At 41.9% G+C, this 13,087-nt stretch overlaps 1 protein-coding gene across 2 annotated transcripts in view; it reads left to right on the top strand.

The window, feature by feature from the left end:
- UPP2 (uridine phosphorylase 2) overlaps window positions 1-13,087 on the top strand; it is a 53,222-nt gene that overhangs the window by 27,851 nt on the left and 12,284 nt on the right. For both annotated transcript variants that reach the window (XM_082262279.1, XM_082262278.1), the window contains exons 3-4: window positions 1,940-2,098; window positions 8,085-8,199. In XM_082262279.1, the coding sequence (XP_082118405.1) occupies window positions 1,940-2,098; window positions 8,085-8,199 (274 nt within the window). The remainder of the gene's footprint in view (window positions 1-1,939; window positions 2,099-8,084; window positions 8,200-13,087) is intronic.

Genomic DNA, 13,087 nt, shown 5'->3' with positions numbered 1-13,087 from the left:
AACACGTTGCAGGATGTAGTCTTGTGACTAACAGAAGCCTGTGTCCAGAAATGACTAGAAAAGCTTAACACAAATAAATCACCAGGACCGGAAGGCTTACACCAGGGAGTCCTCAAAAAACTGTCAGCCAGACCATTATTCCTAATCTTTATGGACCGCATACTGACAGGTACCAGCTGTTTGGAGAAAAGCCAATGTGGTACCAATATTCAAAAAAGGGCAAAGACCTTTACCTGGAAACTACAAGCCAGTCAGTCTAACATTAATAGAATGTAAACTATTGGAGGAGATAAGGGACTATATCCAAGAATTTGCTTAAGAAAACAGTATCATTAGTAGTAATCATGGGTTTACGAAGAGTCATTCCTGCCAGACCAATCTGTTCACATTCTACGAGGAAGTGAGCTGCCATCTAGATAAGGGAAGGCCTGTGGATGTGTTGTATCTGGATTTTGCAAAAGCATTCAATACATTTCCCCACAAACCCTTAATCTAAAAACTGAGGTCTGGACCATAGGGTTTGTATCCAAAGGGTGGTGACAATGTGTACTCAAACTGGCCTGAAATGGTAAGTGGGGTACCCCAAGGCTCTGCCCTAGAACCACTTCTGTTTTATTTATTTATTCATAAATGATATAGAGGTCAGTATAAATGGTTCAATCTCAGTTTTTGCTGAGGACACAAAAATAAGCAGGGCAATAACTTCACATCAGGATATAAAAACGTTACAACAAGAGCCAAATTAAATTAATGGGGTGGGCAACTACATGGCAAATGAGGTTTAATAATGAAAAATGTAAGCTAATGCACTTGGGGGGTAAAAATATATAAATGCATATTAATCACTAGGGAGAACCTCTGGGAAAATCCAGGATGGAGAAAGATCTGGGGGTAGAAGACAACAATGCAAACAAGACAAACATGCAATTTCAAGCTACAGCAAGCAAAGCCAGCAGACTATGAGCATGCATAAAAAAGCATTCGGTCCAGTTCTGCTCACCAGTCCTCAAGAAGTATGTGCTGGAACTAGAAAGATGCCACAGGAGGACAACAAAATTATAAGGGGACTGGAAGACCTCAATTACAAGGAATGAGTACAAGCCTTAATCTTCTTCTCCCTGAAGAAGAGACTCTTGAAAGGAGATTTGATAGTGATGTAGAAATACCTCAATGGTGTTCCCAACGTAGGAAGAAAACTGTTCAGTCTCAGGGAGTGTAAGAGGACACAAGGCCACACAATAAGACTGGAGGAGAAGCGGTTTAACCTTAAGCTGCGCAGGGGGGTTTTTCACTGTTAGGTCAAGAAGGATGTTGAACTCTCCTCCACAATTTGTGGTGTCAGCAGGAAGCATTTGATAGTTTTAAAAGACTCTTGGACCTGCATCTTAGTGAGCACAACATACAGGGATATGGGAAATGAATATCAACATTGACACACATACACCTACACTGTTTGCACTGGATGGTTTATTGTCTTTATTCAACCTTAACCACTATGAAACTATAAGTTAATGTCATCAAGTCAGTTGTGTGCATTGTCCTAGGCTCGGGTTTCCCATTGATACATAACATTTGTACATTTTAGACTGATGTACCTCAAGATTTTTCATACTTTTAAAGGGTGCCATCACTGGGTAAAGAAATGCTGTGATAAACAGCCATTAGATTCAGAGATAATGGCGTAAATTTAATTAAATCCTGACTTTTCCTTTTTATAGTCAAGTTTTACCCCAACCTCCTATCTCCACACATTACCAAACCATGGAGATTTGCCAAGCTTCTGTGATTTGGGGGCATTGCAGTTGTTGGTTATATTCCAAGATTCCACCAGCTCATCATTTTTGCAATCATATCTCCCTATAAAATGAGACTGGTTTTCTTTCTTTCTAATGGTTTCTTCCTGTGTGTAGTTGTTGACTAGTTTAACCTCTCATTGCAGTTCGTCTGTGTCGGTGGCAGTTCAAACAGAATGAGAGAATATGCAAAATTCATCCACAAGGAGCTGGGCCTGGAAGGAGATGCAAATACCATTATAGACATATGTGCTGGGACCGACCGATACAGCATGTACAAAGCTGGACCCGTGCTTTCTATAAGTGTGAGTCTTTTATACAGTTAAGCAGCAGTCCCAAACTGCCAAACCATTCTTCATTTCATATTATTCATATCCATATCATCCACATCACATCACATTGTCAGATTTAAGGACTCTAGTCAAAACAGTTGTTAGTAATAAATATGTAAAGAAAAAAACTGTATCACTGTGTCCCCTCTTATGGTTATGAATGCATTGTTGTAGAATAAACAGCAGTCTAAAAAGATTTTGATGTATATTTATAATAGTGCAGCACTAAGACACAGAAGATGACTAACTCTTATCCAGGGATCAAGTCCGGGGGAAAAAAAGTGTGGGAACTCACCCAAGATTCCCCCCCCCCCACCTCAAAAATAAAAGTGTGTGTTTGTAATATATACTTTTTGAGGAGCGAGGGTCATTTTAGCGACTTGGTAATCAGTAGCGGGCCACAATGAGCGGAGCGGGCAGATGACATGACACGGACCCAGCCCGCTCTACTGTATGGGCTCTCCGATCCGCCCAGACAAAAGGGGACAGATCCCCTTCCGTTTTTAAGTGGATCGGAGTGGAGATAGGCAGGTGTAAACAAACACAAGTCCATTTACATCTGCCACTCTATAGAGGTGAATGGAGGGTTTGAATGGGTCCACCTGAAAAAGACAGGTGGACCCGATCGGACTGATTGTGTAAAAGGGGCTTAGGGCTGCTTTCACATTGATGCACTGCAGGTTACCTGCACCTCAAGCTGACCTCAATCTTCACTTCTTCCTCAGGATTACTGCAGGTATTGCTGGCTGCTGCTTTCCCCCAGGCAGGTATAGCTGGTGGCTGCTGCAGGCTGTCCTCCAGGGCTGGTACTGCTGGCTGGTATTTCTGGCTGGAACTACTGGCGGGTACTGCTGTTCCAGCTGGTACTGCTGGTGGGTACTGCTGGTGAGTACTGTAGTGGGTACTGCTGGTTGGTACTGCTGGTGGGTACTGCTGGCTTGTACTGTGTGCAGATACTGATGGTGGGTACTGTTGGCAGGCACTGCTGGTGTGTACTGCTGGCGGGGGTACAGCTGGTGGGTACACACTGATGTTTGGGGATGGTGGGTTGGGAACCCGCAATCTGGGCTTACCAACCCACTTTCCCAGAGCAGAAGGTGGAGCCAGGATTCTGTTGGGGGGGCACCAGGACGCGGCTGCTAACAGCTAACAAAAACAGCGTTCCTGCTGTGGAAAAATTACAGGAACTCCATTCCCATGCGTTCCTGCAGGACTGGAGCCCTGTTCTTATCAATACTTTACCATGAAGTGCTAAATATGTGAATAAATAAGTGTGTGACTGTCGCTAAAAACCACAATCTATAAAGGGCTTGCCAAGACTTATCTAATACCTATTTAAATAAAGGGCTAACTGAAAAATGTTTGCGCCAAAAACCAACAATCAAAAAAGTGCTCCTAGTGCAATGTCCATCTTCTGTGTTCTAGACCAAAATTAAACTCTACAAATCTTCCTGTGCAATAAAGTGCCACTCCAACAGTGCTAAAATTAGTGCCCATGCTCTCCAGGTGCCACTCCTCTAACCCTTTACGAGTTACTCATCAGATTTTATGTGACCCCCTCATGTGAATAAGAAGGCCCCAATCGCTTTGTATTGCATGTTTCCACTTCTCCGGGTTTCCGCCTTACATTCCTTAAGGTGATTTTCCCAAGTCACTCATCCTCCAGTTCTAGGGAATAAATCCAGGAAAAAAATGCCAATATTACACTGCTATACCGATCATATTAAACGCAAATTGTGCACCTACAATATTACATTTGGAAATCAGCCTTTTCAGGTTTCTATTAGCACTGCCACTTCCTTTCCAACATGGCTACACGTTCAATGGTAGTGGAAGTGACATCATGAAAATGTCATAACTGATATAGCGCTGCCCTATCTGTGGCGTTCAAATTCTCTGTGATCCCGACAGCATAGTAGACATTACCCACAATCCACATTCTCAGTGCTGACTCCTCCCCAATCCCTGCAGGAAGTTGCATTCAGGCAGACTGACATGCAGCAGTCATATTGGCTATTACTGCAGGTTATAGTCATACATGTTTTTGCAAGTGCCAGTGTATATTGGCATACAGTTGTACTCATTTGTACGGGCAGCTGTAAACACCTGTGGATTCAGGGCCAAATTACCACCATATGTTACTTATTATGGCCTAATACACTCATATGAAAGAGCCTTAAAGGATATGGGTATTTTTTTACAAAAGGGCAGTGCTAAAATTAAGGGGTGTGCTATAGCAAAGTTGGTTTAAATCCTTACCCATAATCCCCCCCTGTATGGAGTGTAATACAGAATTCAAGTAAATGTTCTATTTAAAGGGCAAAAAAAATTGAGTACTGGCCATAATACTTTTTATTTGCACCGACATTTGCGTATTGGTACTGCTTGAACCTTTAAGAAGGGGACACACCACAAAAGCTTTGGATGTTAGTGCAAATCAAAAAAATCAGACTGTATTTAATTGCTTTGTGCCCTTTACACAGAACTTTTACTTGTTTTACTGGTCCTAACCTGATTTAGAAGGTTCTGATGTGCAAATAAGCTTATATCAGATTAAGATTATGATGGTAAAAATGTGCAGCTTTGTGGTTGGATAAATTTGGTGCCAAAAGCACAACTTCCTACCACCCCCCCCCTCCCCCCAGCCCTGCTACAACACTATCCTCCAAGCTGAGGCCAAACCTTCCACCATCTTGTGCCTTGCTCCCTGCCATAGGCCTTCACACAAGAGCACATTCCCTGCTATAGATTTTTGTATCCCCAAGGAGGAAATGTCTACACAAGAAGTAGTTTTGCTGTACTTTACTGCTGATATTTAGGAAATGGCATAACCTTCACATCACAAGGATCTACATTCTAGAGTCTCTTGACATTACACAGTCAATTACATTTGGTTGGCAGTCTGCAGTAGCCACAAGTGAAAGCATATGCAGATCCCAGCAGCCATCTATTTTACAGTCTCTCCTTTTTCAGGGCCATTAGCACTCATAGGACAGTGCTCTCTGTAGTCACCTCCTTGCTAGGTACATCTCTCCCAAGAACTCTCCAGGGAAGCAGCCTTACACAGGGATCTCCAGCCTGGTCTAAAAGGCCTTTTACAATCTGCCCCAGCCCCCACCCCCATAAGAGACTACAACCGGCTTCTCCTGCTTTCATGTGCTGATTACATCTGTACTGGTGTGGGGTGTTTGGCTCCCATGCCCAATCTACACCTAGGGCTCCTCCCTACCTGGCTTATAACTAGGCACCGGCTCACCCATGACATCACTCCAGGAGGGCTCTACTTAGAAGGGGCCTAGCACCCGAAGACCTTACTTTCTGTAACCAAACACTATTCTGGTACAGAACCACCTAGTGGCAACGATCACTGCACCTGCCTATCAGGGACATTCAGTTAGGGGAGACAGTCTCACCTGCCATGAATCTGAAAAGATCGAGCTTCGAGGGTCAAAGCTCGTCCTACCCCACCACTGGTCAAAATGTTGGGCTCCTAGCACCTATGACTTCTTGTCGGAGGCACTGAGCTCAATGGACAGCTTCGGAGCCTTGGACCAATGGTAAAGCACCATTGGTCCAAGCTGTCCAATAAAAATGCTGCAGTGGAGGCTCTCCTCTCACTGCAGTGTCATAGAAGACAAAACGCTCCCTTCCAGCCCAGCCCTCTTAACTACAAAGAAAAAACATGGGTTTATAGGTATAAAGTTTACCCATAATCCCAGGTTTTTCTCACACAATTAAGAGAGAGAATCTGCTGCTGCTTAAAAGGTACTTTTTTAATCAAGCAAAATATATTATAAAATATATTACTATGCTATATGTTATAACATAATAAGTTATTATTTATCTATTTACTGTGAAATTACTGGTTTGAAGTTCTAACTTCAAACTTCAGTAATTTGTCCGTTAAGCCACCTGCTTGAGTACAGTTTTTGAAAATATAGTAAATTACTCTAAAAGCAATATATATTCATTATTTGTATATTACTTACTTATGGTAATTAACCACTTGCCACCAAGGCCAATTCTGACACTCCTCTCCTACATGTAAAAATCATCATTTTTTTTGCTGGAAAATTCCTCAAACCCCCAAACATATATTTCATTAGTTGGACTGTTTCACTGTTTAACTGTTTGTTTTAAATTCTCCTGTATTTCACCTTTTAGTAAATAACCCTGAAACCTTTATTAGTGATCGACCAATATCATTTTTTTATTGCCGATATCGATATATTGGTCATCGCATATCGGTATTGGCCTATATCTGCCGATATTTTCGGACATTTAAAAAAAAAACACACTTTTTTTTTTTTTTTTTTTTTTACACAGGTACTGTTGTGGAGGGATCTGGGGGTCTAAAAGACCCCCAAAGCCCTCCTCTGCACTTAAAAGCATTCAAAACTCCAAGTTTGGTTGTTTTGAATGCTATAATTTATTTGAATTTGGCGCAGAGTACCCGGAAGTGATGTCACGACATCACTTCTGGGTTTTTACATGGAGACCCGATCAGAGCCGAATGTGACTTTGATCGGGTCTTCGGCGGCCGTGCAGGTAGGATGCCCGGGTCTCCCGGTGGGACAGGAGACCCGGGCGAGCCGCGGAAAGGCAGCAGGAGGGGGGGGGGGTTGACATCCCCTCCAGCTCCTTGTAATGACAGCCGAGCAGCTTCTCAGCACATCGGTTGTCATTAAAAGACAGCCGACCGTTGGCTATGGACGCCGGTACCGGGGTGATGCCTCTAGCTGCAGGCATCACTCCGGTACAGCACTTTCCTGAAATATCAGCAATATCGGTAACCTCAGGGGCCGATTACGATATATCTGGGAAAGTGCAGATCGGCCCTCGATATATTGGCTTTGCTGATAATTGATCGATCCCTTCCCTTTATTGTTTGTTACTGAATATTACTGTTATATTTCTGGCTTTAGAAAAAAGAGAAACGTGTTATTTTTTTCTACAATCTTTATTGCCATCTTTGCTAGTAATCTTGTTTCCAGCATCAACAAAATAGGGTGACTGGAAAAACATCTTAAAGGCACAGCGTTTGAAAATATTTCTGTTAAATGAGTAGAACTTGTAGAACTGCAAATTGAACAATATATTAGCGCACACATACACAAAAAAAGTTGCTTTCAAATCTTGCAAGGCTACTTAAAAACACCTGCTCTTATTTAGTAATTATGGGGATTTAGTCACACCATATGGCCATATTGTGCTTAAACCCACCACTACTTCAAAGTTCCCCATTTTCAGTGGGTCCTACACTATTCATAGAAAAGATAAATCCCACTTCTCAGAACCATAGGGCATAGTAGAACTGCAATCGCCTGCATAATGAGAATCAAATACGTAACTTGTGAATATGTAAACTGTGTTTATCTGGCTCTGATACTAGCCAGTGCCTCTCCAGCCACTGACCTCCCCGCACGTTCCTGCTGCCTACAAGCTAATGACTGCACCTAATGGTAAATCCAGCCCTGCATTTGAGTACTGGGATGGTTGGATGGATATAATATCCAACATCAAAAAACCTTGCACGCAATTTATCTTCATGCAAGTGCAGACTCTTCTGAGATGGAGGCAAAGTAGACAAGGACCGCATGTAGAGATCAGGCAACGCATAAAGTGCTTTTATCCTTTTAAATGGTAAAAAAAATGATCTTTATATTGCTTGCCTGCTCTTCAGCTCTGTAATCTTGCCTCGCTGCTGACAGATTCACCCTAATGAATTCACAAGTAGAAATATCAGAGGTGAAGACCTGCCATGCTGCAGGTAAACAGGTTTTATCGTTGTTTTAACTTGTCAGGCTAGAGAAAGCTGCATTTATCTTTCTGAAATAAAGTGCCGTTTTAGGGTACATGGATCTCGCTGCTGTTTGCCCGCCAGGCTATATTGCATTTAAATGTATTTTTCACAGTAAATGTTACATAAAGTTTTTAATGTTATCCTATCTTTCTGTAGCATGGCATGGGCATCCCCTCCATCTCCATCATGTTGCATGAGCTTATCAAGCTGCTGCATCACGCCAAGTGTCGAGACATCACAATGATTCGTATCGGGACATCTGGGGGAATCGGTGAGTGTTTATATTTATTTATTTGTAGGTGTGTATGTGTGTATATGTATATATGTGTGTGTGTGTGTATATGTGTGGATATATATATATATATATATATATATATATATATATATATATATATATATATATATATATATATATATATTTTTTTTTTTGCAATGTATTTTCTTAAAGCTGTAGTAAACTCTGCTTGGTCACTTGTACCTACAGGTAAGCTTATAATATAGCTTACCTGTAGGTACAAGTCAATATCTCCTAAATCTGCTATATTTAGAATGTTTTCACTAAAGCCTCGTACACACGATCACATTATCGGACACATTTTTGTCCGTTTTTTGTTGCATGTTAGTCTCATATCGCAAGTGAAGAGGTTACTTTTATATAAAAATTCTCCTACTACGACAGAATTCAACTTTAGAAGTGATGTAATGTGTTGAATTGTTTTGTATGTACAGTATTCTTTTATTTCCAAGCATGCGTAGTCTTGCTCTTACAATTTTTTTCTGGACGAAAACTGTACTAATTAAACGAAAATCGGACGTTGTGTTCACGTACGATAAAAATGTTATAGCCTGCACATCCAGAAAATTCATAATCGGCTGTCAAAAGCACCATACTAACGATACGAAAATCATCAGATCTTTCGTAGGATGAAATTTTACTTCCAATTTTCTTATCGTGTTGACGGTCCTAATTCTGCAGCCGGTGACAGTACCCGCGCATGCGCATTTGGGCCTGTATTGAGGATACACTGAATCCTCAATCCTCAATCGTGACTCCAGTGTGCATGCACAGGAGTGACATCACACATCAGTCATTCAAACAGTCAGAACATGCAAACCTGGAAGCAAGACCGGGTAAAGATGGAAGCCCTGGCAGTAGTGACAGTGCGCCACTGGAGGGATACGTTTTACAGATAAGTCTTTCATAATGTGCTAGTGTGTGTGTGGTGCATACTAGCAAATTATGCCATTAACTTGCAAGGGGGCCAGTACTTTTTAATTTTTTTCCACTACGGTTTTAACCAGTTGCCGACCGCCGCACGACTACATACTGCGGCGGTCAGCCCCGGCCAGGCAGAGTGACGTAGGGGTACGTCACTCCCCTGTCACTGACTTGTGAGCCAATTGCGGGCGGGCGCGCGCCCGCCCCGGCTCGTTCACTGACAAGTCAGTGCGTGTGACCGGCGGACCCGATCGTCCGGTGAAGGGAGAAAGGCGGACGGCTTATGTAAACAAGCCGCCTGCCATTCTCCCTGGTGTAAAAATGTAGGACAGTTGATCTCTGTTTTTACACCAATAGCATTGTCCCTGCACAGTTAGAAACACGCCCCTAGGACACACTTAACCCCTCCCTCTCTAATACAGTTAGCCCCTTCCCTGCCAGTGTCATTTTTGCAGTAACAGTGCATATGTATAGCACTGATTACTGCAGTAATGTCACTGGTAACCCCAAAAGTGTCAAAAATGTCAGTCAAGTGTCCGATCTGTCCGCCGCAATGTCGCAGTACAGCAAAAAAAATCGCAGATCGCCGCCATTACGCGTTAAAAAAAACACCAAAAATGACAAAAATCTTTCCCTTTGTTAGTAAACGCGATAACTTTTGCGCAAACCAATCAAAATATGCTTTTTGCGATTTTTTTTTTTTTTTTTTTTTTTTACCAAACATATGTAGCATAAAACAAATTGGCCGAAAATGTTAAAAAATTTTGATTTTTACATTTTTTTGGGGGAATTTCATATAAAAAAATGTGAAAAATATTGTTATTATTGCAAAATTGATGCTCCTTTTTTGTTTATAGCGCATGATCAAAAAATCGCACAGGTGATCAAATACCACCAAAAGAAAGCTCTTTTTGTGGGAAAAAAAGGACGTCAAATTCGTTTAGGTACAGCGTCGCACGACCGCGCAATTGTCCGTTAAAGTCACGCAGTAAAAAATCGCAAAAAAAACCCTGGTCTTTTAGCAGCCAAATCCTCCGGGGCTTAAGTGGTTAAAGGCTTAGCCATGCCAAAGTTGATTTTCCAATAATATACGGTAGATATAGCAACAAATTGAATTCTTTAATTATTACTCATACCTATGAACATTCATTTCTAGTTCCTCCCACTCCTCATGACCAAGGACAGTACATCCTAACTCGGGGTTGCCAGGTGTAATGGCCAGTCACACTAGCGTGTTGCCGCAAAGCAACAATGCAACACACTGTAACGTGCTTGCTTTTGAATGCATCACAATGCACAGAAGTGTTTTAGTGTGTTGCCGAGCTTTGCCAGCCTGTATAAATGAATTGTCTGCTTAACACAACGCACACATGCTTTACTGCAACACCATTAAATATTGGGCTAAACTGCTCTCAAAACGTAGCTCAAGGATGAATACTGTTTGAAATTAATAATATAAAGGCAGATATGAAACTAATTAATTCCATTTCTAAAACTATGTTCAATACATCATTTATAAAGCTTGAAATACTGCCAAGATTAAGGTAGAAGAGAAAATTCTGTTCCTTGAATTGCTTCTGGTGGGTTTTAGGGCTTGTTCACACCACATGAGCTGACGTGTTTTTTCCTGGATTTTCAAGCACAGGAGATGTGATATTTTTTGCCATAAGAGACCTGCAAAGCTAAGAAGGTCTTCCTCTTCCCCTAAAAATTGTTTTATGTTCTTTGCTGTGCAGTGTATACTCTTGGCTAATTCCATGCATTTGTAAAATGCTGGGAATGGGCCAGATGCCAGAGACAATCCAACTCTCGTATGAAGTGCCAGAGTAAAGCTAGGTACACACCAATAGAATTTTGTTTAACGTTTTTCATTGTAAAAATGTTTGTTCATTTTTGTAATCTTTTTAGCGGGGTCAAATCAATGTTGGTTTTCTACCCTAGAGATGAGAAAAGTTGAAGCAGCATGAATCATTTTTCTCAAATGTGCAAAATTTTAAGTGTGTGTGGTTTCCATGTGTTAAAGTCCATTTTTTCCAAAATCAAATGTTAAAAGTAAGTCAAATCTTGAGTTACTTTCAAATTTGACATTCAAATGTACTGAGACTTTTCGTTCAAAATCCTACTAGTGTATACACAGCTTTACATCATCAGTGGCTACTGAATGACCAAAGAGGATTGCTACAGGGTCTGGAAGAATCGGCAACAGAGATGGCAGCAGGGCACGGAGTGATGACTGGTGCTTGACCCATCATTGCTGTAGCACAGCACAGAAGTGGGTAGTTGTGTGCCATAATCTGGAAGTATGCTATGCATACTTCCAGATTATGGCAAAAGCTCCCCTCCAACAAGGAAGTTTAATTCTGTTTTAAAGACTTTTAAAAAAAATTATTGTATGATACATATACAATAATAAAACGTATGTCAACGTAGGACAACCTATGTCATTACAGGTGTTCTGGTGTAAGTGAACCCATACATTACACCCATACAAGGCCTGCCTTTTGGCTATTTTTTAATGGAAAAAAATCTAAGGGTTTTAAAGTTGAATTTCAGGAATTTAGCTAATTTGTAAAAAGCAAAGGCAAACCATGAGTTAAGTCTAAGCAGCATGATATCTCCTGGGTTTATCTGTTATTTATGTAGAGCCCCCCCACTCCTTTCCCAACCTCCAGTGGCCTGGTGTTGACCCCCAGAGACAAGGAGGGCCGACAATCCTCCTTAGGGTGCAGGTTACTAGGCATGGTGGGTGGTGTACAAGGTAGAATGCTGGGCGCCAGTCACTTTTAGGAGAGGTTTATTTCTCACAACAGGAAAAAATGTGGGAGAAAGGGGGTAGGGCACAGGACACCCTTAGTCAAAAAAGCAGATTGGCAGACTCCTTAGACTAAAATGTAGAATAGGTAGACAAAGATACAGAAAAGAGCCTTTAACCACTCTAGTACCGCTCACAGTAATACTACTGCGGCAGAGTGGCTCGTTCCCGTCCAGTCACGTAGTATTAACGTGACTGGACTCCTCCCCTTCTGGGCGGCGCTTGCGCGCCGCCGGAGGCTCGCTCCCGCTGTTTTCATTCACAGCGGGAGTCGGGCCAGGGGAGGAGCAGCGGCGATCGCCGCTGCTCTTACCCGATCGTCGGGGATCGAGTCTGGAGATCCGCCCGCTGTGTGTAAACACAGCGGGCGGATCTCCATAGTGACAGGGAGTGACAGATCGGACTGTTCAGCATAGCTGGACATCCGATCTGTCCATGAATCACATAGTCACCTCCCCCCCTACACGTCAGTAAGCACCAGGCATACATTAACCCCTCCCTCTCCAATAAAATTAACCCCTTCCCTGCCAGTGTCATTTTTACAGTAACAGTGCATATATACAGCACTGATTACTGCAGTAATGTCACTGGTACCCCCAAAAGTGTCAAAAATGTCAGTCAGGGGTCCGGTCTGTCCGCCGCAATGTCGCAGTCCCGCAAAAAAAATCGCAGATCGCCGCCATTACGCGTTAAAAAAAAAACACCAAAAATGACAGAAATCTTTCCCTTTGTTAGTAAACGCAATAACTTTTGCGCAAACCAATCAAAATACGCTTATTGCGATTTTTTTTACCAAACATATGTAGCATAAAACAAATTGGCCAAAAACTTTTAAAAAAATTGGTTTTTACATCTTTTTTGGGGGGAATTTCATATAAAAAAATGTGAAAAATATTGTTATTTTTTCAAAATAAACGCTCTTTTTTTGTTTATAGCGCAAAAAGTAAAAATCGCACAGGTGATCAAATACCACCAAAAGAAAGCTCTGTTTGTGGGAAAAAAAGGACGTAAATTTCGTTTGGGTACGGCGTCGCACGACCGCGCAATTGTCAGTTGAAGTCGCACAGCGCCGAATCGCAAAAAGTGGCCTGGACGGAAGACAGCAAAATCCTCCGGTTGTAAAGTGGT

This window comes from Pelophylax lessonae (genome assembly GCF_965119305.1).
Source record: "Pelophylax lessonae genome assembly, chromosome: 6".
In the NCBI taxonomy this organism is placed as follows: domain Eukaryota; kingdom Metazoa; phylum Chordata; class Amphibia; order Anura; family Ranidae; genus Pelophylax; species Pelophylax lessonae.
The sequence above is the reverse complement of the archived record's forward strand: the minus strand, read 5'-3'. Positions and strand labels throughout refer to the sequence as shown.